The following is a 26,046-nucleotide window of genomic DNA, read 5'->3' as shown; positions in this document are numbered from 1 at the left end:
CATCAAGGGCATCTGTGAGCAGCTGCGGGGCGGGAGGACTTGCCACGCACCCTCTCACCGGCCACGGGCAGTGGATGCACAAAGGAAGGACAGGTGCCCGAAGACACTTGTTTTCAAACGCCTATCCCTCACCCCATCAGCTAACCCTGGTTGCATTATAATAGTCCCCAAAGAGGTGTATTTGTACATAGGCTGACAGTCAAAATCAAGTATAAATTTGAGGGCAAAGACCACAGGTTTTTGTTTTTCTTTTTTAATTGGATTTGGCTTTGATGAGTACTGACAAACCCTGTAGACATGAATACAAAATGATTGTAAACAAACAGGCCTTGCCAGTAGCGTCAGGAAAAGTCAGAGAAAACACACACACACATTAAGAGACAGAGTTGTGTTCATGTTCTTTCCCACACTAGTGACGGCTTTCCGGTTTTCTTTAAGCTTTTCTTTGTGCTTTTGCTTTACTAAAAGTTAGAAAGGGTAACAACGTTTGCAAAGTGAGATACCAAACCGTACAAAATCGATCAATCCTGTGGGGTTCAAGGGAAGATGATCGTTTTACAAAATACTGAAAGACCACCAGCACGGATTTAAGTAATTCCCTTTTCTGGATGTTCAAGTGTCCCTGGCAATTTACCGAGGAAAATGACGTGCGCCCAATAGAAAACTGGCATTTAGAAGACATTTTCATTATGGATACATTCTTGTTAAATGCGTGGAATGAGAATTTCTAAAAATTGAAGCCCAAATTTATGCGTTAATTATAAGCTGCAGTAAACGTACTGAGTTTACCCACAAAATGGAGTAAGTCAGAACAGGTTCAGAGAAAGATAGATGGAACCCGAGACACACTGTCACTCCTGGGCCCGGGTCCCCAGGAGGCCCCTGCTGGGGCCTGACAAGACAGCTGACGCACCACAGTGAAGAAGAAAAGTTCTCGCCCTCAACTGGAGGACCAACAAGCCATTTTCACCACTGGATGCCTCGCTAAGACAAGGGTCTTAACATCGAAGGATTAGATGGCCCATTTGGCTACATGACCCATCTTTAACACTGAAATAAGAACTGTTAGAAAAATAATTTGACCAAGGATAATGAGACATTTTTTTTAAATAAAAAGTTAAAAATATCTGAGTGTTCAAATCTAACCTTTTCATACTATCAGTTTTGGTTTCGATAAGATTATATCAAAGGCAGCACACTAAAAACCATGCAACCACAAGGTGACCTGGTGCGTGAGACCTGGCGTTACAGCGACGATTTAACAGCACAGCAGTAATGATTTCTTCCTTGTGGCCTGACGTGACACAGCTTCATTAGACAGCAGGCCGAGCACAAAGTCCAGACGTCGTCCTCCTCACCAGGGCCCCCTGACTGGACCCGGGTCTTGGCAGAGGCCCCATACTGATCACGTGATCAAGGAAACTGAAGTCACACCAGCCCTGCAGCCCCAGTGGGTCCCTGTCACCCCAAGTTGCGGCTGGGACTACCGAGGTTCTCTGCTGGGGAGGCCTGAGACGCATCGAGCTGAGACCTGAAAGTAGGTCTTCCCCAGATTATGCCCCCTCCTCTGAGAACGCAGCTCATGATGTGGCCAGGAAGGGGGTGCCCAGGGGCTTTCCTAAGGTTTCAGATCAGCGTCCTGTCCATCATCCAGGCCCAAGGGGCAGATGCCGTTTCCCAGGGCTTGAGCAACCACCGGGCCAGCACTGCTCTAAGCTGTGTTTCTGTTTTTCCAGCTGAATTCTGAGCGTTTCCCACCCCAACTGCTGTAATTAACTAAATTTAGAACTTTATAAAAGTCTGTAAGTGCAAGCTTCAACATCTGAAAAAAGGTAGCTACAAACAAATAAATAAGCATAGACAATTCTTAAAGGCTGCTTCTTTGGCCTTCCGGCAGGAAGCCACACTTTAGACAGGGCAGCTGCGCCTCTGAAGGAAGGAGTCGGGACTCAGGATGGGAGTGCTGCCGAGGGCTGCCAGCCGCGGGGGTCAAGGCGCACAGGTGGCACGAGGACCTGGACACGGGTGGGTGTGCGGTGCCTGGGAGGACCCCCTAGGCTTGCTTAGAGGTAGGAAACCAGGCCAAGGCAGAGGGAGGGAGGAAGCAGCCGACCCTGAGGGCAGAGGCTCTCCCCTCCCGCCCCCCATACCCTACTCGAAGGGTCACCCCACTGAGTGCGCGGAGAGAAAGCACAGCATTGCTGATGCAGCTATGTCATCTACCTAGGACCGCGGAATACCCACACCACGTGGGAATCGTGCTTCGAAAAACAAAAAAGACTCTTAAGACCACAAACCATCAGAAAACCAGCCTTGCTCACAGCTGCACACGCAGGGGCTGGAGGCAACCTGAGCCCCGGACACCAGCAGGCACAGCAGCAGTGCTGGGGCGCTGGCAGCGAGCTCCCAGCCCCACGGCCTCGCGCCCGCAGCCAGGGCGTGGAGAGTGGACGGCTCATGTGTGAACACTGCCCGCAGCCCTGCCGACAGGGCCAGGGAGCAGAGCTGAGGCTCACCTAGAGCCCCATACACACAATTCATGGGAATTTATAAAAACAATACAAAGGCCCCTGCCTTTTAAACATTATAATTCATAGAATATTCTGTACAAAAGCAGTCTTTAAAAGGACTCTATCTTAGAAGAAGTCCATAGCTGTTGGCCTTCTCTTTGGCATGGCGGTCAGCGGCTTCTTGGGGCCCAGAGGGGTGCTGGCTGGTGAGCTGGTGGGGGTCTTCAGCACCCCATGGAGGGGCCGCTGCTCAGGGTTGAAGGCCACTCGGGAGGGGCCCGTGGGACTGACCAAGATGCTCTTGTCTGTCTTCTTGAACTCTGCCTCGGACGAAAGCCAGGATACAGTTAACAGGGCATGACTCCTCTTGTCTGCCCACTGGCCCCAATGGTGCTGCTCCACCCCCTGCGGGCTCCCACGGGCCTTCAGCCCAGGAGAAGGGGCCGCCAGTGAGGCTCCTTCCCTCAGATGCCTTTTCTTCTCTATGGAAAATGCCCCAAGGCCACCTGGATGGGGCACTGGTGGGCCATGGGGTAGTTATGGAACACGGATGCATGGTGAACCCTGAGTTGAGTCTGGAATGAACCCCAGGTTTAAACAGTTTCAGGAGGAGCCTTTCCTTCGTGGCAGATTTACTCCTCCTGTTTTCTCTAGTTCTAAAAAACCAGAGTTTCTCAGGTCCTTTCCAGATAGTCCCTCCCCTCTGCGCACACACACCCTTACTTGTGGGCCCTAAACACAGCCAGGACCACACACACACACAGACACACACACACACGTGTGCACGTACTTACTTGTGGTCCCTAACACAGCCAGGACCTAAACTCATTATGTACTCCTAAAAGCTTGGTTTCCTCCTTTGAAGAAACAAAACTAATCACATCTGTACTAAAAGTAGTCAGACAATCCCACCCAACCCTCCCTGAACCTGGACTGGGTGCCTGGACCAAGGCAGCCACAGTGACAGAAAGATCCACAGATAGACCTAACCCTAACCCATGCTCACCTGCTGTCATGTTTCTGTTCAACCCAAAGGTCACCTTCTTGGAGCTGGATGGGGTTCTGTGTGACTACAGGAAAAAATGGCAGGGCAACAAGTAAAAAGATGGTGGCTAAGCTGTCCCCAGAACCCACGGTGCCTCCAGGTATGGCACTGGCAAGCCAGCCCCGCTCTGCAGGAACCACCCGTCATGGGGTCCCAGGAGGAGAGAGAGCAGAGTGAGGACGGTTGACACCTCCGGGGAACAGGTTGGTCTAGGCCCCACAGTTCATCTTGTGAGTGGAGTACTGAGCGCCCTGTAAGAGAACCTAGCTTCTATGGGCAACAGACATGCATGTCCCAACGTCCTGTGACAAGGACTCTGGAAGGGGACCCATTCTGGACCTTGAAGCACCCTGACAAGCTCCTTAGAACTCCATAATTCTGTCCACCATTTTTGCTTTAACATCACCAACGTTTTAGGACAGAAACTTGGCTTGCACAAGTCTTGTGAACAAATATCCCCAAAACACCTTAAAAGAACACACAAATATTAAGAGACAGTAGTCACTCTGCTGGTTCAAGTGGGTGCTTGTTATCTTAATTTTTTTGGCTGTATCGTGGGGCATGCAGGATCTTAGTTCCCTCTCCAGGGATCAAACCTGTGCCCCATGCATTGAGAGCGAGAGTCTTAACCACTGGGTCACCAGGGAAGTCTCTGAGTGGGTGCTACTTAAATGTCCACCTGCTGTGGCTGCCCTGGCAGGGCCAGTCAAGCACACATGCTCATCTTGATGGTTCCACCAGGACCCGTGTCTTCTGGAAGCAGACTGGACGCAGCCCAGCAGCCTGGCCTGGACCTGCTCACTCCGAGGAGCACTCGGCAGAGCTGGCCCTGCTTTGCTGGCCCGAGAACAGCCACGCCCCTCCCATCACTGGGCCCCTTCCCACCTCCCCGCGCGTCCTGGGCAGACCTGCAGCCCCAGGCTCCCCAGGCTCCGCCCTCCCCCTCACTGCTTGTTCGCTGAACTCGAGGATGACCTCCATGTCCTGCTGATGTACAACCGCATCGCCGACTGCACCTCATTCCCTGGCCAAGCCCCCAGTCTGCCTCAGGCCAGCCTGACTCCCCGAACGGGGGCTTGCACGCCGTGGACAGCAGCAGAGGCTAGAGGCTGACTGCAGCCGGGCTCCAGCTGAGCCTCGGAAGTCTGGGGTGGGACTGTGTGGGGGGATAGCAGTGTGGGGCAAGTACCTGCAGGGTGGGGCCCGGTGAGGCAGCGATGCTGCCCTTGGCCCTCCTGAAGAACAGGGGCTTCGGGGAGGACACGGCGTCGAACTTCACGAAGTCCTTCTCCGTCCTCAGCTTCTTCTTCAAAGGGCCATGCACCCCACCACTGCCCTGTGTGAGGGGGATGAGACGGGGTCACTCCCACCCATGCATGTGGGAAGGGAGAGAACAAAACAGAGGACGCCCCTACAGTCACACCCCAGGCCCCTGATCGGATCCCTGGTGACAGTCTGTCAACAGCTCACTTCTGGAGCAGATGTTGCAGAAACCCCCGCATCCCTGCGTTGGCTCCGTGTCCACAGCCAGGGGTCTCCTGTCTTCTCAGCCACCAGAACCCACTTTCACCCATCTACAAACCTGTGCCCATGTTGGAGGCTTTCTGGCTTTCAGAGACCGTGTGCTAAGTTGTAGCTCACTGTCTCACTTCTGAACAGCCCCCACTGCCCACAGAGAGTCTGCACGGAGGACGGGTGTGACGCTGTCAGGCTCCGTGGGCTTGGGACGGGCAGGCGCAGAACCTTCCCTGGGACTTTATACTGACACCTGTCCACAGCAGAGCCCGCTCCTGTTCCAGGGTCTCAGGGGTCAGGGAAACCCAAGGTGGCCCCCGTCACACAGTGGTTTTGGCAAGTCCCTGGTGTTCTGGCTCAGAAGTTTGCCACCCTCCCCTGGAGGGAACCTGGAACTGGAGACCTGGGCCAGAACGCTGCCCCTTGTGGAGGAAGACCTCCCCAGACCCTCCAATCATCTCTGAGAGTGGCTGCTAGGGAAAAAAGAAAACTCAGACGTTCGTTCTCAGTTAAGGAGCATGAGCAGCAATGACCAGTGGGTGATGGGCTGAGGCTGCAGAGCCCTGGGGAGGTGACACAGGTGTTCCAGTGTCAGGGAAGGTCTGAGGTGAGAGCGGACTTCCTGGATCCCAGCTGAACGCCCTGTTTCCCGCCCTCAGACCTCCCACTGACCCCTCGGGGGTCCTGTACCATGAGGCCTGGCACAAATTCTGCCTGCGTCCTTGCAGGCTCCATAAACAAGGCCCTGGGAGGCCCAAGGGGTCATGCATTGAGCCCCACAGGCCGTGTGAGGAGTGGAAGCAGCCCAGGGAGACGATGGCTGCCCTCCATGGGCACGGCCACACGCATGTCCAGGGAGGAGGGTGAGAGCTGCAGGGACCAGAGCCTGGTCCCTGCTTCTATCTGCTCCAGAGATCCAAGGGGAGAAAAGCTTAGTGAAAAAGAACAGGGGTAAGAGTCTGGGGCTTCTTCTCCTGCCAACGAAGCCCAGGATGAGCCAGGAGCTGTAGGAGGAACACAAGCTCCACACATGATGGGGGCCCCCTGCCTGTTTACTCCATGGAGGTGGAGTGCCTGCTGGGCCATTGGGGTGATCCCCCAGTCTAATGCTGGCCCTGTCACACCTCTGATCACAGGGGGTGAGAGTGGGAGGGGAGGCACCGGAAGCCCCCGAGACAGGTCACTGTTTACTCCTTGGTAGAGGGTGTTAGGAGCCATGACGGCTCCTGGTCCAGGGTCTGACTGCCCCCTGCCCTGTGGCCGAGGAGGTGGGGCCCGGACACTCCTGCCTGGGAACCCCCCTCTGCCTTACCAGGGCTGGGACGAGCTTCATTCCTCTGGGCTCCACAGAGTTTGACATCTCCTTCATTTTCTTCCTCTTTTTCAAAATGGCAGCTTTCTGAGCGCACGAGTTGTAGAGGTCAAGGCCGCTGGGCCCCCCACTCTTCTTCGGTTTCTCGCCCGGGGGCAGGGTGGCGGTGCAGTCCCCTCTGTCTGCTGGGCTGGCTGGGGGTCCTTCCCTCTGGGGTGCGGGCCAGGCCAGCACAGGCGGGCCACTGCCATTGACCAGCAGGGCTCCCAGCTCCCGCCTCCTCTTCAGGACCGGGGCACCGCTGGCTGGGGCCACTCGAGGGGCTACTCCCTCCAGAGGCGATGTTGTTGACTCCAGGCCCTCCACCTGGATCCGTGGGCTCCTCTTCCTGGGCCGCTTCCTCCTACTCTGCAAGGAGGGGCGCTCCAAGCTGCTCTGCTCCCGGGTGCCTGGCATGGTCAAAATTCCCAGCTCAGCTCCACTCGCCTCCGGGGCTCTTTTGGGACTGGCCTCCGGCTCCTGGCTCCCATTCTGTTCTCGGCTCGTGGTTTCCCCACTGGGCCCTGTGCATTCAGCCTGGAGTTGGTTCTTCTTCTTCTTTTTCCTCTTTTTCTTTGGAATGCCACCTTTGCTCTCCTCTTCCTTGGCAGGGAAGAACTTGGTTCCTACAGACACAAGTCAGTCAACAAGTGCCCGGTGCCCAGGGGACCTGCCAGGGTTGGGGGTACCCACAGCATGTCGCCAGTACCCGCCAGGTCCTTCTCTGTGCCCTCAAATCCCACAAGCTTTCTCACGTGCCCATCTCTTGTCCTCCCCAACCATGCCCGGAAACCTTCCTGAGGCCTATTTTGATGTAAATGGATCTGAAACAGTATTCAGATTCCTACTAATTTTTAGGCCCATACCTGGTAATAAAACAAGTGCCCTGAAGGGCAATGTCCACCTAGGACGTCCACATCCCCACCCTCTTCCTGCATCAGGAGTCCGCTACACTTCCACTTCAGCTGGAGTATGGTCCCCCGGAAAATAGCACAACACCCGGAGACACGCTCTCTATGCGTCTCAACCCCTAAGAGTGATGGCTTTCACCCTGCGATGACCCGTGTGGACGTGAAAGGTGCTCCCAGGGCCACGCTGGCCCACTGTGTGCTGACCGAGAGCTCTGCGGCTCACCTTCTCCTCCTGCCATGTCTGTCTTCTGCAAAAGTTTATTCCCTTTCTTCTTACGTGTTCCTTGACTGCGGGTCTGGTCATCTTCGTCAGCAGCGCTATCCTCAGCAAAACTGAGGTGAGAGAGACTGCCTGCTGGACACCAAAGACAACGTCTGGTCACAAAGACACATCTGGTCAGCTTTCTGAGACAATCACGGCCCTTACCCCCATGTGGGTAATTTTAACCCTGATTCCTGCCGAGTCCCTTATTGCTTCTCCAACCCCAACCTGAAAAGTTGCTGATGCAGGAATTATAGACTACACTTTGTGGGTTTCTCAGTTGAGATGAGGTCAGGGACTGTAGTTCCAGAGTGACAGCCTCTACAGCTCACCCCCCAGAGGTTCGGCTGTGCCACCCCCACATTTCAACAAGGTCTGTGGGGCCCCCCAATTCAAAGCACCCCAAGTGCACAAGAGGCAGGGGCAGCAGACACACCCACCTGCTCAAATGTAACCCAGCTCCCAAGAAGCAGTTCCCCTCCCCCACCCCAGGGGGACTGGAGGCTGACTGATCCCAATGAGAGGGACCCTGAGATCAACCGTTCTTCTTCAGGAAGGTTCAAGCTGGAATCCTCCTGTTAATCCCCCCCACCTCCAACCCCACCCTGACAGGAAGAATGGCACCCGGTTAGGGGGTGCCCGTGTTCACTGAGAACATCACCAATTACAGTCTTCTGCTTTTCCTCACCTTCAGAGAGATCTTGGAATCTGAAAAAGAAAACAAAGGCTCCTAAAGAAACCACGTCTTCCTGCCTCCCATAAACACATGCGCTAACCTTTTATAAGAGATATCTGTTTTCCCTTAAAATCATTATTGAGATGGACAAATCTCAATAATGTGTGAGATACTGCCCCCAAGTATCACACGCATGACATGAAGATCCAAGGCTTTGTCCTGGCACATGCCAGCGAGACTGGGGGCGGAGAAGCTTCCACCTCTACTTACATTCCAGTCGCTGTTACTGAGTGGAGACAGCCAGCAGTGTTTTGTTCTATGTGACTGTACTGAGTTAGAACAAAAGCAAGTGTGGAGGCGTGTGCCGGGCCAAGGCAGCGCCGGGGAGCAGAAAGGCCAAGTCCAGCCCCAGCTGCAAGCCCAGGCAATGGGCTGCCTCCTTGTACCCCCGCTGCCTCATCTGTCAAATGGGGCAATCCCAGAAGCTGCCCTGTGGGCCCTCCTGAACGTGATATAATCTGTGTAAGTGCTCGGGACAGGGCGGCTCACAGCGCGCAATCGGGCTCAGCTGTTACCTGTCATCAGCTGCAACGAGCCGTGGGGCTTCGTGGTCACACAGGTGACAGAACCACACTTCCGGCACATTCACGGGGAGGTGGGCAGGAGGTAGCGGAGTTGCTCTTTGACCCCTGCTGCCACGTCTTGACCTACAGACCTCCTCCTCCATCTCTACCACATAGCTAGGGGGTGAGTGCAGCTGCATGGGCAGAGTGGAACTGGAGAGCCAAGAGTGGCTGTCTCCATGGAACCTTCCAGTGAACGTGTGTGCAAGGCGAAGGGCAGAAACTTTCAAGGTGAGTGGGTGATAGCTCCTGCCTGGAGTGAAACAGAAGGGCGGGGCTTGAACGTGGAGGACGGCCAGGTGAAGCCTTCCTCCCCAGTCACTTACTTCTTGATGAGCTCGGAGAGACTTTTCCTGTTGAAGGGAGGGACGTTTTTCCTGTTGGTCATTTCCAGGAGTCGGTCAGCAACTGCCTTGTAGTCAAACTAGGTGAGAAGAAACACTACATGTCTGCTGGAAGTACAGCCCCGCCTGACCCAGAATCATGCCAACTGGAGACAGCAGCCCAGAGCACTCCCGTAGGACGTCCACACAGTGTGCCTAAAGCTTGCCCACCAGAAGCCTAATAGCCACTGCCTTTGAAAACTTCCTTCTACTTATTCTTGGGGGAAGCTATTCTTTGTTTTACCTCTTCTTCATGAAAATTTAGGGGGCTGTGTTGTTCTCTAAATTTAATCTAGATATTCAATTTGTACTTGGTTACATAGTAAACTCCCTTTATTGAAAAAGTACCATCGGGCTGGCTTAATTGTACAGAAGACAAATCTCACTTATTCAAGCCAAAACAAAGACTGACATCTTTCAAAATGCCATTGTATTTAAATCTGTCTCCAATAAGCTCATTACAAGAAAAGTGACACCAGTGATCCAGAGATTAAATAGAACCTTATGCATTAGGGCTGTGGTTTAATTATCTCTGACCCTAATTCTCCTTTAGTTAGGCAGCTTTCTACCAAGAGAAACAACTGCTACCAACCTGAAGAAGTGGCCCAGTGTCCTCCACACTTCCGCCGCCATCCTGTCCACCTTCCTGGCTGAACTCTTTTCCAAAGTGATATCTGCCCAGTGCTATCAACAGACAGATCCACAGACACAATTCAGATACTTGGCCACAGCTGCCCCTAAAGGCCACTGTTCAATTAGGTGTCTTTTTGGTATTTTCAACCTCCGGACATTAAAAAAAAAAAAACTCATACATTTTGCCTTTTAATTACCTCACAGACAAAACTCCCACCATGAACTGCAGTGGAGGTGGACAGCAAACCTGTAGGCCAGGGGCTCGAGCCAGTGGGAGGAGTGTACAGTCTGCGCCCTGTTTCAGGAAAGCTGAGGCACTGGTGAATGTTCCAAGGGGCCACCCCAGGGGCCACCTCAGCAAACACAATGACCTGATGCTGACACCCCTTTTTAAAACTTTTTATTTTATATTGGAATACAGCCAATTGACGATTTTGTGATAGTTTTCGGTGGACAGCAAAGGGACTCAGCCACACATACACATATATCCATGCTTCCCCAAACTCCCTTCTCGTCCAAGTGGCCACATAACATTGAACAGAGTTCCCAGTGCTGCATAGTAAGTCCTTCCTTCCTTCCTCCCTAAGTGTCCATCAAGAGAGGAACTGATAAAGAAGATGGTACATATACACAGTGGAATATTACTCAGCCATTAAAAAAATGAAACCAACATGGACGGACTTAGAGATCATCATACAGAGTGAAGTCAATCAGACAGAGGAGAAATATCATATAACATCCCTTCTATGTAGAATCTAAAAACAAATGACACAAATAAACCTACAAATCAGAAACAGACTCATAGACTTGGAGAACTCATGACTGCCAGGGGAGAAGAACTGGGGGGAAGGGATAGTTAGGAGTTTGGGATCAACATGTACACACTGCTACATTTAAAATGGATAGGGCTTCCCTGGTGGTTCAGTGGTAAAGAATCTGCCTGCCAATGCAGGAGACATAGGTTTGATCCCTGGCCCGGGAAGATCCCACATACCAGGGAACAACTAAGCCTGTTCACTACAAGTACTAATACCGAGCCTGTGCTCCAAAGCCTGGAAGCCGCAACTAAGTCCACCTGCCACACCCACTGAGAAGCCTGTCATCGAAACTACAGAGAGGCCCCCAGTTGCCGCACCTAGAGCAAAGCCTGAGCAGCAATGAAGACCCAGCACAGCCAAAAAATAAATTATTAAAACACAGAACAAAATGGATAACCAACAAGTACAGCTAACGTGACTGTTGACATGTACTAAATAACACAGAGCATCACAGCCATGGAGAAGCAGATGCACGTTGCTGCTGAGATCTCACAAGCCCTCACAGGTGTCCTGTCTCTGGCACGCTCTTAGCTTGTGAGTGGTGTGGCCTCAGGCAAAAGAATGGGCAGGTCCCCCAAGCATTTGATGGAGAACCTGGGAGGAAATCTTGGAAGGTGCTTAGGGAAGGGGGGGCGCTCTGGTTCAGACAGAAACTGGCAGCAGGAGAGGTCTAGAGACAACACAAAACGTGCTTGGGGCTGTTCAAGCACCATGTTGTTGCCCATAGTGAATTTAAAATGACAATATCTTGTCTTTTCTTTCTTAAAGACTTCTTTCCTGACTAAAAAATAAAATAACATCATTGTAGAGGACTTAGAAAAACAGACAAAAGCACAAAGGAAAATAAAAGATCATGCACAGTTTTGCTGTGCAGGCTAGCTCCTACCACCTTACATACGCTTCCAGATACATACATACATCTATGTCTAAACATAAAAACTAGGCACTTCCCACAGAGGATTCCTGTTATTGTTGAATCACTAAGCTGTGTCAACTCTTGGCGACCCTGTGGACTGCAGCATGCCAGGTCTCCCTATCCTTCCCTATCTCCAGGAGTTTGTTCAAATTCATGTCCACTGAGTCAGTGATGCCACCCAACCATCTCATCCTCTGCTGCTCTCCGCTTCTCCTCATGCATTCAATTATTCCCAGCATCAGGGTCTTTTCCAGTGAGTCAGTTCTTTGCATCAGGTGGCCCAAGTATTGGTGATTCAGCATCAGTCCTTCCAATGAATATTCAGGGTTGATTTCCTTTAGGATTGACTTGTTTGATCTCCTTGTCAGTACAATGGACTGTTAAGAGTCTTCTCCAGCACAACTTGAAAGCTACAATTCTTCAGTGCTCAGCCTTCTTTATGGTTCTACTCTCACATCTGTACATGACTACTGGAAAAACCATAACTTTGACTATATGGACTTCTGTAAGCAAAGTGATACCTCTGCTTTTTAAAAATGTTGTCTAGGTTTTTATGTCTTGCTATAAAAAATTTTCCCTGGCTGTTAATTTTTGAAAACTTTCCTTTTTAATGCCTCCAGGACATTTCAAAGGCAAGGGTACACCCTGAATTAGCCCTTCACCTACCGCCAAGGCACTGAGATGCTATAAACCACAGGAAATTCTGATGAGGCTGCAATTTAAATGCCCCATGTGAGTCCCATGGACATTAAACAGTGCTGAGAGCGAGGTGCGTCCATGGTGGGTGTTTACACACCCTAAGGAAAAGAATCCTGGAGGAAGGCAGAGACAGAGAGGAGAGCTACAGACACAAGACTGCATTCCCAACACATCTGTAAATCGGGTCTCCAACCAGGGACCCTTCAACAGGCATGAGGCCACATTAGGATTTTTTTTTTAAAAGCTGCAACATCAAGAAACACACAGAACCCAAAACAATACCAATGGAAATGATGAAACCCTGGAAGAAAGCCCCGTGACCTGGGAGATGCAGAAAAGTGTGTATGTGTACACCCAGGGTGACCAGGCTCTGGACCGTGCAGGTGTCTTAACACAGCCTGCCTCCCTCTGTGGGTGGTGTTCACGGCAGAGGCCCCTCTGGTGAACTCCAGGTGGTGGTCAGTGAGCTGCCAACAGATGCACTGCAAACTGTTCCTTTGACGTGAATTTCACCTGAGAGAGACCCTTCAAGTAAATTTTCTCACCTGCTTTCTTTTTCCTGACTGCTTTTCTCCACGTCATCTCGTTTTCACATGTCTCTTCCTCTGAGAGGTTGCTGCCACCCACTTGTGTTTTCTGTTCCTTGACTGTCTCTTCAGGTACAAAAGGAGACTGATCTACAATGACTTCAAAAACACCCCTAGCTATAGTCTGTACCAAAGTCTGGCTGAGGGTGGAAGCACAGCAGAGAGAGCATGGTTAACGGATGGCCTGGACTCTGTTCCCTCGAGGAGCACAGCGGGGTGAGAGGCAGAGAACGCCACTGCTTGCCCAGTCCAGCCCACCAGGGACCCGTGGACCAGTACTGCATTTCTAGTTACACCCTGTGCTGACCCACTGCAGCCATGAGGGGCCATTAATGCTAAGCGTTGTGTGATGGAGAGGTGGGACCCGGGAAAGAAGGAACCCGGGTGCAGGAGGGGTGTGGGGAGGGGGAGATTCGTGGAGCCCCTGGGGAACACAGCTGGGAGTGCCCGCCAGGACTCAAGAGCTGACAGGAGTTAGAACTTGGTACTTCTGAGCACTGGCTGATCTGTGCATCATATTTCACCTACAATTTTATCACCAGCCCCCATAAAGAAATACCAACTGAAGTGGTAAAAGAAACACATGAATCACTTACTCCCTACTCTTGGCAGCGATCTTGCAGAATGGATCAATAAACTTGAGATTCTGATCTGCCAAAAGCTGTAACAAAGGAAAAAAAATGAAGGGGAAAAAAAAAGCCTTTCAGATGTGTCCTTGAAAAAGGAACCATTTGTGTTTTTCAGACAGGTTGAATCAGACCAACACATCTCTCACAATGCCCAAAACGCACTCTGCTAAAGGTCATGGCCACCGTCCAGTCATCCAAGCATCTCAGCACAGTGGCCGGAGAGGACTGCCCACCCCGAAAGGCACCGTTCCGTCCTACATTCCCAACAGAAGACTCCCTCCTCCACGGAGACAGGACGCTCCCAGACACTGAGGTGAAGGATTTAAAAAACAACATACACTTTCTTTTAATCATGAAACAAACAAAAAACAAACACATGTTCATTGCAGACACTTGTGAAAGAAAAAAGTACATCACTGCTCCTCATTCCCAGTTCAGACAATCCCTGGCTTGCTGAAACCGTGTCATTCCCTCCCCAGCCTGTGTCTTAACAAGCCCTTCCATCTGTGCAGCTCTGTCTACCCCATTTTTCCCCTATTTTTTTTGGCCAGGCCACATGGCATGTGGGATCTCAGTCCCCTGACCAGGGATTAAACCCATGTTCCCTGAGGTGGAAGCAAGAAGTCCTAACCACTGGACAGTCCTCCATACTGCTATCTATCTATCTATCCATCTCACACAATACAGCTTTTGGGAATTTAGTTCCCCAACCAGGAAGTGAACTGGTGCCCGCTGCAGTGGAACTTCTAACCACTGGACCGCCAGGGAAGTCCCTTGACTTTTTAAAAACTTCACCTCATGAATACCTCCTCCTGTTACAGAATTCTTCAGTGGACTGTATAAGTTGTTTTTGATTCTGGCTATCAGACTTCTATGTACACTGTTAGTGCACACATCTTTGTCCACACGACCCACTGCCCGTTTAGGACACATCTCTAGATGAGGAAGAACTATGGCAAAGGACAGGCTGACCCATCCGTGCTGCTGCGGCCGATGTAATCCTGGGCTCTGCCAACAGCCTTTCACCTCCAGCCCACGGAGCACTCAGAGCAGCGCCCAGGCCCTGCCATTTCAGGGGTGCCTTGGCCCCTTGCACTGTGGCAGGGTACCTGCCCTTCTTACCTCCTTCCCACCCACCCTGGACAGCTCGTCCAGGTAAATGTTGATGAAGTGGAACTTCACTCCGTTTGGAGACCCACTCTCAGGATGCAGGACCTCCTTCATCAAGATGTCGAGGAAAAGCTTGATACGGCTAAAGGAAAAACACACACAGCTCTACAACCCCCGCTGCCAACATCCTCTCCGTCCCCAGAGAGAACGCGACATTCTTGTGTCCAACTGCTAAACAAGCAACACACGACGGAGAAAGTTCAACAGTCACTGGAATGAGTATAAAGTGCTGCTGTGTGTGCTCAGCTCTGCAGGGTCTGAAGTTCTTCAGGCATGAGGACGCTAGGCTCCTGGTACTTGGAGTGGAAGGCGTGGACCAGGTGACTCAGACTTGTTCAGTGAAACACTTAGAAAACCACGCCAGAAAGAACAGCATGTATATTATCTATGGTGAAACAGATCACCAGCCCAGGTGGGATGCATGAGACTAGTGCTCGGGCCTGGTGCACTGGGAAGACCCAGAGGAATTGGGTGGAGAGGGAGGTGGGAGTGGGGATCGGGATGGGGAATACGTGTAACTCTATGGCTGATTCATATCAATGTATGACAAAAACCACTGGGGGGCAAAAAAAAACTGTATAGATTTTGTAGGACAGAGATATACAAATAAAAAACTAATAAACAAACAAACAAAAAAACCCCCAAACCACGCCATTGCCTTTAAAGTTTTAAGGCCCTCAAATGCTAACCCAGAGGGTTCACCAACCTTTCTTCCCAGCCGTTTCGCTTCAGAACTTCGAAGGACTGCCTCAGGACCAGACGGATCAGCTAGAGACAGATAACTGTTATTACCAAAGGGAAAGTGACAAACACCCATCAGCTTGGCAGAACGAGAGCTACAGCCTGGATCCTCAAAGTGGAAAGTTCCCACAGTAACAGTTAGCTTCTAGATCAAACACTGTCAGTGAAGGTGCCCCAGACTCACTCTGACAGCTGGAAGAGACAAAGCCGATGCCTCTGAACCCGTCCTCTAGTGCCCCCTGCTGGTCACCTGACCATGTACCGCACAGCCGCCTCCCCCACCCGGAGCTCTGGGTAAGGGGCTGTGGCCCCACCCTCACCATGTGGAATTTGTCCAGGCGGAGCCCATCGATGCCAGGCCACTCGCGATTCACGGTCTGCCAGAAGGTCAGGATGAACAGGTGCTCTGCAGGGAACAAGGGGCTCTGAACGCTCTGTTTGCAGGGTGCCGGGTCACCACAGAGCAAGAAAGTTCACGAAGGGAAACAGACTAGGATTTCTCAAGGATTCTTGGGCAGCTAGAAAATCTGGTTGGTAACTAAGTATGCTTGATAATTTTTTATATTTAAATAAAAGCTTATTTTAACAAGAAGTCTGGGAATATCTTAATGTTTGACTAGAAAGCTCTCTACAGCATGTTTCGTTATCCATCATAAAGCCATGATTCTGTTAAAAATCAAAAGATGTCCAGAGCCACAGATACTGGCCCTTCTTGCCCAAATACACTTAACTATCAGTCCTAAGCCATCGATCTGATGAACATCTGGGGGACCTATGCAGAGTGTCAGCCTTTCTGTTTTCATGTTCAGTGTCAGCTGAGTGAACTTAACAAAACACTATTTTTCTCTTCTGAGGCATGAAACCAGCACCTTTTATCCCCAAATAGTTTGTTTTTTGCTTTACTTCCTTTTACACAATTCTCTCTTCATATATGGAAAGCTACAGTATATTCTATGTACAGAATTTTGATCCTTAAAGAGTCATCTGGGAGCCTGTGAAAATCCAAAGAATCACTAAGAGTTAACAAGGCCATTGGATGGTTCTGTTCTGAGGAGGGCTAGACAAAAGCAGTGAATTCTGCCTTCTCTGCTTCTGTAAGTAGTCAAAGTTGAATGTCTCAGAACTATTAATAATTAATTTCTCCCTTTGTTTATTCGTTTAGGTCAAGAGGGGTTACTTTACAGTTTGTTACCAGTGATGACCTGAAATGGCTCTAGTCCCAAGGAGAACAACCAGCATCCAGAGGTAACCGCGGTCACCAGCACAGTCACACGCAGCTTCTGAGAGCGTTAAACTCACTCAGAATGTGGAAACTCTGGAGGACTGCTATTTTTTAAGACTCTTCTGAAACCTTTGAGATGCCGAAAGTGATGTCCCCCAGGACACCACCTTCATTCACCCTCTCACTGTGTCAGTATCTAAGCCTGACACAGGCTCCCCATGGGACGGTCTGTCACCTGACATTCACACTCCAGCTGCCCAGGCTCACGTGACGCTAGCCCCCCGGAAAATGGAAACTTTGAAGGAAGGAGAAGAAACGACATTGAGTAGGTTTCTTAGGCAAGTTACCAAATCTGAAGAGTAAGTTTTGAAAGTCACAAAAATATCAGGACTTACGAGCCTCTGAGTTGTTAACAACATGGATGAGTTGGGAAATAGTGTTCGCTAGCTCCTCCTGCAAAGTGGGGTTGGGGAAAAACAGCGGGGTTATTATGTGGAACCATGAGAGGACAGCATCACGGCCTGTGGGAGGGGGTCATCCCCTCCATTCTCACTGTCACCTCCACTAAGAAGAGTGTATCTGAACACCTGAATTGCCTCACAGGTGAAATTCCCAGTTTCAACGGACTATTGTGCCAATTCAACATGCCTTCAGAACTAGGTGTGTGCTCACAAACATTATCCCTAGGGTGAGTTCAACTGACCCACACAAGAAACGTCAGCTCTCAACTCCTGGCTTTCAACATATAACTTGGGTTGAGATTCCATCCAAATCCCCCCAAATAATGGAAACGCAGATGCCAACTGCGATAAGGGGGCATCGCTGGCAGTGAGATACCGGGATTGTCACTCCATGTGGCTCCCGCTTGCTTGCTGGCAGACAGGCTGCAGGGGCAAGGCGGCAGAAAGCAAAGCAGCCATCCTGCTGAGGTGCACAAGCTTGTCTAGGGGAGAACTTGGGCTCTGGGTCTATGAAGAAACCTGCCTCCGGGAGTGTCCACAGAGTAATCCTGCTATCATGGGGCCTTCACCTGAACTCAAGTCTTTCTCACCCATGTTAAATGAACCCCGGACTTGAAAGTGATGCTCCCATTCATCTGTTTCCTTCCTCCACTAAAGCTGTTGGTTGTCATTTTGAATGTAACTTAAAAATATTTTGCTCTGCTGTCCTACTCAAAACATGTTCAGTGGAGTAAAGGCAGGAAATCAAAGTGAGTCACTACAGGGCTCAGGAAAGCAGCAGAGCTGCAGGTAAAAGCCAGACAAATAAAAACCTACCCTGGCATTTTGTACATCAGGGGGCTTCAGTGCCCCCAGAGCTGACCTTCTCCTGCTACAAAGACAGGCCTGCTTTCACACACCAGAAAAAAGCTCTTCAAGAGCCTAAACCACTTTCTTTGATGGCTCTGGCGGCAGGGCTTGGTGTGCTTGGCAGACAGGGGTCCAGGTGAGTGCGCACACTTGGGCAGGTCTCCACTGTCTTTGTGATGAGACCATTAGCTCCAGGACCACTGCTCATTCTGCAAAGACTCTGCCCCCAGCACCCACTTAACTGTGGCAGAGCTGGGCCCAGAGCAGGGTAGTGTCATGCTATTTTTGACCACAACTAATAAAGGAGGAAACAGAAACTTTATAATGTAAAACCTACAATGGAACCTATGAAACTGTGACAGAGAAATAATAAATCTAATTTATGTGTCTTCATTCATCTTTAAAAAGACTTCACCTCAATGCTTGCATCCCTTTCTCTATGGAAGAGCGGTGGGAAAGTGAACCCTTGAAGCAATGGTTTTCCATCTGTTTCTGCACATCAGGGATGGATACAGCATAAAGCAGGCAGGTCTCTCAGTCACTGGTCCCCCGAGTCCAGCAACATGACATAGGGAACTGTAGGTTACCTGCAGAAGAGGTTCATCCTGCACCCACATGCAATAGAACAGCCCTTTCCAGATTTTTAGAAGTTCTTCTTGGCTGAAACCCCCTAGAAGGCAAAAGACCAGAAAAGTCCTATTTCAGAGTCTGCACGTTTCCTCTTTAAGTTTAGAGCTGCCACAGAAGCAGTGAGAATAATAGTGTGCATGTTTTCACTTTTACTTGCAAATGTCTTTTTTATTCGAAGCATACATTTTCTTGCTGTTACAAAACAAACATGTAAATGCTTTAGTTTTGTCAGCTCTGGGGCAGGGCGGCGGTGGCAGAGTGTTCTCATGATCTCAGCAGCATAGGAAAGCAAACGTCATCCACACACAAAATTAACCAATTTAGTTCAGGAGTCATTTAGGAGTTCCCTCAAGTGGTCCTCTGCCTGAAATTAGTACCTCCTCCCCCCCGCCCCCACACCACCATTCTCACTGGTCTGGCCAAGCTAAGCCGAAAATCCTGCAGATGGTCTGCCCAAGTCCCTACAACCGTCGCAGGGGAACAGGCTAGGCTTTGGGGTATTTCTGCAAAGATGACTTTTTTGGGATCTTGGCTGGGCTGGACCTTGACCCCTTCTTTCCCAGCTATAGTTTTCACCTACCAGGCATGTGCAGTTTTAGGTGGCATCATCCAGGTCAGCCTTGTTCTCATTATTCTAGCCCTCCTTTCCGCCTGAAACCCCTACGGCCAAGCCACAAGTTGTACACAGACTCCTGCCTCCTGGGTTGATCCTGCTGCTGCTACTGCTGCCAAGTCACTTCAGTTGTGTCCGACTCTGTGCGACCCCATAGACGGCAGCCCACCAGGCTCCCCCATCCCTGGGATTCTCCAAGCAAGAACACTGGAGTGGGTTGCCATTTCCTTCTCTAGGGCATTAAAGTGAAAAGTGAAAGTGAAGTCGCTCAGTCATGTCTGACTCTTAGCGACCTCATGGACTGCAGCCTACCAGACCCCTCCGTCCATGGGATTTTCCAGGCAAGAGTACTGGAGTGGGGTGCCATTGCCTTCTCCGTGGGTTGACCCTAGGCATCACCAAACAACTGCAGAGTAACCTAAGGACTCACGAGATCAGGTAAGTGCAGTCCTGCAGTCTCTAAGCCTGCAGAGGACAGACGGAACCCTCAAGCCTGATGCCCGTTACAGCGGTCTTTATAATCCTTCACTAGAAGGTCCTGGGAAGAACCCTGCGGGGCAGCAAAGGACAGAGGCAGTGAATGTAAACATGTACTTAGAAATCAATGTGATCTCAGGACTCCACAGGATTAGTTCAGAGTGATGAAGAGATCCCTTCTGACAGAATGAGCTTTACTTATTTTATTCGGAGAAAGCTAAAGAGCTGTATAAGGTACTGATCTCCAAGTTACTAAAGACCTTTCACATGCCAACAATTTCATCACGGTGCATTCTGATTCCTTGTGATAGGCTCTCATTTGCCAGAAACTATATTGAAATTGGCTTATTAAAGTGCCTTTCCTTTAGAGGTCAGGCAAACTGGTTTTCCTTCACCTGCCTGTTACAAATAAGACACACCCGGGGCTCTTTCCACTGAGGACACTACATGTGAGTGGTGGGTTCCACCAGAGCACACTGACTTAGTCACAACTGCAGCACCTCTGGCATGGTCTCCTGTGTTTACACCCAACCATGTTCAGACTAATGAAACATGGATCTATCTGGGCAGGGTCATCAATGGCACTGAAACAGCAGATGAAAGGCTAGTGATGGGTTTCACAGTGCATGCGTCAGACCAACACCACCAAGCCCATTGGATGCCCCAGGTGATGCAGCAGGGAGAACACAGAACTGCTTGGTAAGTGTTCTCACAAAAACAAAAAATTGAACCTACACTGCTTCAAATGTTAACTTTTAATACCAGTTTGCAGGAACTATAGGAGACAGAAAAACAAATTAAATGAGACCATGGGATGCAGTCAGCAAAACCCCAAATGTTGGGGTCTCCATTGGACAAACAATCCAGTTCTTCCAACGAATAAGTGCAAGGAAAAGAAAAGTCGGATAAGAACTGTTAGGATTGAAGAGTCGCTGTAGACACGACAACCAAACACTACGGGTGGGTCTCATGTGGATTCTAATTTGTCATAAAGAGTGTATGAAATGATGGGAATGCACAAGATTGATATTTAATATTAAGGAAAGCTTTCCTAAAGGTGTGACAATGTGGTTACGTTAGCAGGGTCCTTATCTCAGAGGTACACACTCAGGTATCAGGAGGTACACTGAGACACCAGGGGTTTGCTTCCCAAGAATCTCGTGGGAAGGAGGAAGTGGGCCGAACAGATGATCTGGCCAGGTAATTAATAAATACTGAAGCAAAGTACCTGCATTTGAAATGATACGTTTTGAAATATTTCTTAAAGAAAAGAAGGGAAAAAAAAAGAACGGCAGGAGAGTATCAAAATGAAAATGTTGTCATGGGCAGTTTTCTTTCTTGTCTTTTACTGTTTAGAAAACTCATCATAATGAAACTCGAAAGGCACAAACACTGATGAAATAGGACTTAAACGACACCAGTTCCTACACGAAGCTCGGGACTGGGCATCCTTGTTTCCGCTCAGCAGTTTCACTGTCTCGCCCTCTCCAGAGCTGCCCCCTTTCAAGCCAGGGCCTGGGAGGAAGGCAGGAGTCCCGGGGGCAGGGAGCTGGTGTGAGAATGGACAGAAGATCCCCTCTCGCAAGTCTCAGGAAGCACTCTCTTCTCTCCCGGGAGACCTGAAGAGAAGATGAAGTTTGGAGCCGGCCACATGCCCGGGAGCCTGTCTAGGATGGGAGAACCTGGGGGCACAGAGCTGTCTGGGGAGGAGCAGGGCTCTGGAGACATTGGAGCCCCAGCACGAAGCTGAGATTTGGCTTCTTCCCTGAAAACTAGTTGGGGCCTGGACATTCTGCAGGTTTCTACTGAAAAAGAATCCTAAGCAGTAAGAACACGTTTCTACTGCAAGAAAAATCAGACACTCTATCAAAGCACACACTAGAGAGTCCTCATTCGCCTCCTGAAACCAGTCTCCTCCCAGAGGGCCCCTGTTCCCGGTCTGGTGGCATCTTTCTTGTGCCGGTTTTGCAACACTCATGTGTGACGCAGAAACACACTGCTGCGTGTGCGCGAGGCTCAGAAGCCTTTTCAGTTAAAAAGGGCAGTGTGTGTTCCTCTCCGGGTGCTTTCTCCAGGAGAGCAGCGTGTCAACCGCTGCTCAGAGATCATGGGGGGCAGCTAGCACCTCCGGGTAACCCACCTGTGCTGGCAAGGACGCGCTAAAGACCTTAGCGAGGGAAAACAAGAGATTTCCAGAGTCACCGGGGAGAGCAGGTCCTGCAGCGCGGGCGGGAAAGGGAGCTGTGAGTGAAAACAGGTTCTGACTCTCACCCTACGTGAAGTGACCAAGGTCAGGGAGACACAGCGCTGGTCAGGCCCCGGGCCGCTCCTTACCGGCTGGGCCCTACTGGAAAGGCCCGTGACACATGAGGCTCACACTCGGGGTCAAGACTGAGTGCACAAGTGAGAGGCATGTGGCAGTCACACACTGCTGTCCCACATCCTCCACCACAGCCTAGTAGGAACAGCTCCCTTTAAAAACACCTGTTCCCAATACAGGTAGAGAAGTCCCTCGTCTTCACTCAGGAACTTAACTGGGAAAAACAAGACACCAATCTTTGAAGTACTTAAAGCCAAACGGAATGCTCGCCGGCCGACGTGTCTTAGTGCTCTGCAGGTGAAGGACAACATACCCTCGTTATATGAGGTGTGACGTTTGTACATCACCCACACACAAACTGTCACAACCTTGATTTTAAAAGCAGACTCATCCCACAGCTGCTTCTGAATTGGTATCTTCTTCTTGGGGTTGAGCTTCTTAAACTTAATGCAACTATGTTTCTAACAATGATACAGGTTTAGTTACTTCAAAATGAATGAGATTAACATCAAAGTGAGGCTTGGACACAGACAATCCAACAGCTCCTCTCAAGGGGAGATCAGCCCAGGAGCCTGTTGAGCCCCTAACTCTCGACCCACATCTATGTGGGAACAGCCTCAGCTCCAGTCATTCTATTAAGTTCTGGATGGAGAGACCCCAACCCTGCCAGTGTGAAGATGTACTGATTCCCTCATCACTGCCACTGACTTTAAGACACCAGGAACCACAAGATGCACTGTTATTTTACGTGCCACCAAAAGAGAGAGCAGGAATGCAATCAAACTATCACACATTGATTTTAAAATGTATCCTACTCTTAGAGATTAAATGCTGAGTGAAAGTGAAAGTTGCTCAGTCGAGTCTGACTCTTTGTGACCCTGTGGACTATACAGTCCATGGAATTCTCCAGGCCAGAATACTGGAGTAGGTAGTCTTCCCCTTCTCCAGAGGATCTTCCCGACCCACAGATTGAACCCAGGTCTCCTGCAATGCAGGTGGATTCTTCACCAGCTGAGCCACAACGGAAGCCCTAAAGGCTGAGAGTTGCAGATAAAAAGAGGCAAAGGTATTCAATCTGTTCACAGCTGCATTCCCAGAGCCAAAAGTCGTGCTCAAAACAGCAACAGCACACCTACAGTGGGCACCCCCCAGGTGTGCAGAACGCACGAGTGAGTGAACAGGGACAAGTGAGCCCTTGTGAGAAAAACTGCAGTTATTCCGTGGCTGTGAACGATCAACACTTAAAGTGGTACAGCAACACTTAGTTGTTTTAAGCTCGATAAAGATTTTCAATTTGTTTTCAAACTAAGTTGCTGATGGATAGTAGAGTGACATCTCAGACTCTCTTTTCTATGCCTGAGATGAGACACAATTGACGGGATCAATGAGGTTCCACCGTCAGGCCAAGTTATTTCCGAAAGTGTGTTTCTATTCCGACAGGCACAGCTGTGGCAGAGACCACGTCTATTCTGTCCCACCTCCCTGTCTAGACGTGCACTTTACCGTCACTTTCCTGAAGGCCTGCTATACTCCCTGCGCTGTGGGGAGCACAGGACAAATAACTCAGACCACACCCCGGACACTGCACACCCCCTGGGCATCCTGCCCTGGGACCACCCCAATGTTTCAGACCCCAAGCCTGTTCACCAAAGGGGTTTGAACACCAGGCTCTGTCTGGTCGCCTCAGCCCGTAGGCGCTGCATCTGGTTCTTCTTCTGTTCTGTACACAGGCCGGCCCTCGAGTGTCTGGATGCGTGCCCACTTCCAGCTAGGAAAACAGATGGAAGTTTACAGTGTTTTGGGGAGACAGTGACACACTGACTGATAATTAAGAAGCAGGGCAGCTAAGTGCCACAACAGAGACACATAGGGTATCCTGGGATCCTTGCGGGGCAGGGTGAGGTGAGACAGAAGGCATTTTCAAGCAAGTGATGCTGAACTGAGTGCTGGGAGTCGGAGAAGAGTGGGGATCTTTTCAGAGAACGGGAGACATGAAGGCAGAGGTGAGAATCAGTGTACTGAACACCAGGAACCAGTGTGGAGCAGTCACATGGGGAAGAGGGGCTGAGGTATGGAGAGAAAGGGAGGACAGACCGTGGTCCACAGACCTGGGATTCTGACATGTCCAGCTGTTTTAAGAAGATGAGCCAGGCTGGTTCCAGAGCAGGGGTTCACTGGGGGCAACTGGAGTTTAGATGAGCGAGGAAGCAAGCAACCACAGAAGTCTAGATGAGATGGGGGCCTCCAGGCAGGGGAGAGTAGTTCAGGAAGTGAGAGAGCTGAGACCAGAGGACACTGGATGCAGGGTGGGGGAGAGGAGGCCGGCTAGAGTCTGGGTGGGGAGGGCAACTAGAATCCAAAATGAAAGAGCAGGGGCAGCAGAAAAGGTTTGGTGGTTGGGGGCGGGGGAAGAAAAATGAATCACTTTTGGACATTCTGGTCTGAGGACACACAGGTGGATGCTGCCAGGTGAGTAGGGCATATCTGAGCTGAAAGCAGCAAAGGTCTGGATTAGAAGACCAGGGTAGGAAACCTCCAGCATACATGGGATGAGTAAATTAAATCTGCTGGGGAGACCCCAAAGAGAGTCAAAGTCAGGAAGTTTGGCTTCATTCCTCTTTCTAGCAGACTTCCCATGAAATGATACTTTCTTTCCCCTGGGTAGTCTTTTGTGGTTTCCCCTTAAAACATTAACTAAGGAGGTCAGCACAAGGAGAGATAACATCAATACTTTGAAAGTGGCTCTATGTTCCAGAACTAGCATTAAAGAAATCAGACTTATCTTGTGTGCTCAGTCGCTCAGTCCTCTGAGACTCTGGGATTCCATGGGCTGTAGCCCGCCAGGCTCCTCTGTCCATGGGATTCTCCAGGCAAGCATACTTGAGTGGGTTGTAATGCCCTTCTCCAGGAGGGTCTTCCCGACCCAGGGATCCAACCCAGGTCCCCCACATTGCAGGCGGATTCTTTACAGTCTGAGCCACCAGGGAAGCCTAGACTTATCTTAGTACCATAAAAACCTCCACCGCACACTGTAGCTCATTCTTTCAGGAGTTTACAGGTCAGTTAATGAAATCCTTCAATGGCACCCACTGCTGTTTAAACCCAAATCACAAAGCCCGGTGCGACCTGGCCACTGCCTATTTGTTCAACTTCATCTTCCCTCACCCTCCCTCACTTACTAACCTTCAGCACTGCTACCCGTCTCCTCTCCGACCTGCTGAACGCCAACGGCCCATGTAGAGGATGGCTTTCTTTCCTTGGTTTTCGTTTCCTTTACTTTGCTTAAAGGAGCTCTGTTTCAGTTAGAAATTCGTCCCTAGACTTCCCGGACAACTCCCTCCAGGGTAGGGATTCTGTTTTCTCTTTTGCAATCCCAGCTCCTAAACGTGTGGTCAAGTGAAGGTGTAACTCAAAGAAGAGCGCACCAGAATCTATCAGGTGAGCCCAGTGATCCAGGGGCCAGGCTCGGGGTTGGACAGAACGGGTCTATCCTAAGCTTCACCACCCACTTGTGACTTTCAGCAGACCACCCGACCTTGTCGGCCGCAGTCCCTCAACCTTAGAACCGGACGAGACCCAGCAGAAAGCGGACACAAAAGCACATGTGGGAGTGAGACACAGTGCCACACGCTCTCCCCGCTCCGCCCGCGGCTCCCCCGGGCCGTCCCCCGTGACGCACCTCCCGACCGGGCCCCCTTCCCGCACCCCCCAGCCCGGCCCACCTCAGGCTCCCACGCCCGGCCGCCATGTGCGCGGCGGACTGCCGGCGCCCACCTGTCTCCCTCTGCGTCTTCACGCTGATGTACTGGCGCAGCTTCCTCATCGCCCGGTCCCGGATGCCCTTCTCGTGGGACGCCAGCCGCTGAGCGAACTGAATCTCGGCCGGCTGCATGGCGGGGGCCATCGCGTCCGTTGGAGCATCCCCCGCCTCAGCCCGCCGCCACCGAGCGCCCGCCGCCTAGCCGCCCCGGCCGCGACTGCGCAGAAGGCGGTGGCGCGTGCAGC

The 26,046-nt window shown here is 50.8% G+C and overlaps 1 protein-coding gene across 4 annotated transcripts; it reads right to left on the bottom strand.

Moving 5' to 3' along the window:
• Positions 1-250: 250 nt before the first annotated feature.
• RRP1B (ribosomal RNA processing 1B) lies at positions 251-26,009 on the bottom strand. Of its 4 annotated transcripts, none has more exons than XM_065942268.1 (16): positions 25,816-26,009; positions 18,589-18,671; positions 17,087-17,144; positions 15,790-15,875; positions 15,435-15,496; positions 14,681-14,810; positions 13,526-13,590; positions 12,888-13,069; positions 9,869-9,960; positions 9,220-9,317; positions 8,283-8,302; positions 7,556-7,687; positions 6,383-7,047; positions 4,745-4,891; positions 3,517-3,580; positions 251-2,830 (listed from the first exon to the last, which is right to left on the bottom strand). In XM_065942268.1, the coding sequence occupies exons 1-16, from the start codon at positions 25,943-25,945 to the stop codon at positions 2,637-2,639; spliced, it is 2,208 nt and encodes a 735-aa protein (XP_065798340.1). In that variant the 5' UTR covers positions 25,946-26,009; the 3' UTR covers positions 251-2,636. The 4 variants fall into 4 exon arrangements, with proteins under 4 accessions (XP_065798340.1, XP_065798341.1, XP_065798342.1 ...); XM_065942269.1 differs by having other exon boundaries at positions 7,556-7,684; XM_065942270.1 differs by lacking the exon at positions 25,816-26,009 and adding an exon at positions 25,225-25,537.
• Positions 26,010-26,046: the final 37 nt, after the last annotated feature.

This window comes from Muntiacus reevesi, chromosome 8 (assembly GCF_963930625.1).
Source record: "Muntiacus reevesi chromosome 8, mMunRee1.1, whole genome shotgun sequence".
In the NCBI taxonomy this organism is placed as follows: Eukaryota; Metazoa; Chordata; class Mammalia; order Artiodactyla; family Cervidae; genus Muntiacus; species Muntiacus reevesi.
The sequence above is the reverse complement of the archived record's forward strand: the minus strand, read 5'-3'. Positions and strand labels throughout refer to the sequence as shown.

Coding starts and splice junctions, on each gene's coding strand:
- RRP1B (XM_065942268.1), bottom strand. CDS start 25,945: ATGGCCCCCGCCATGCAGCCGGCCGAGATTCAGTTCGCTCAGCGGCTG. Junction 9,318..9,868: donor ACACTGGGCCACTTCTTCAG/GTTGGTAGCAGT, acceptor CTTCTCACCTAG/TTTGACTACAAGGCAGTTGC. Junction 7,048..7,555: donor AGACATGGCAGGAGGAGAAG/GTGAGCCGCAGA, acceptor TTGTGTCTGTAG/GAACCAAGTTCTTCCCTGCC.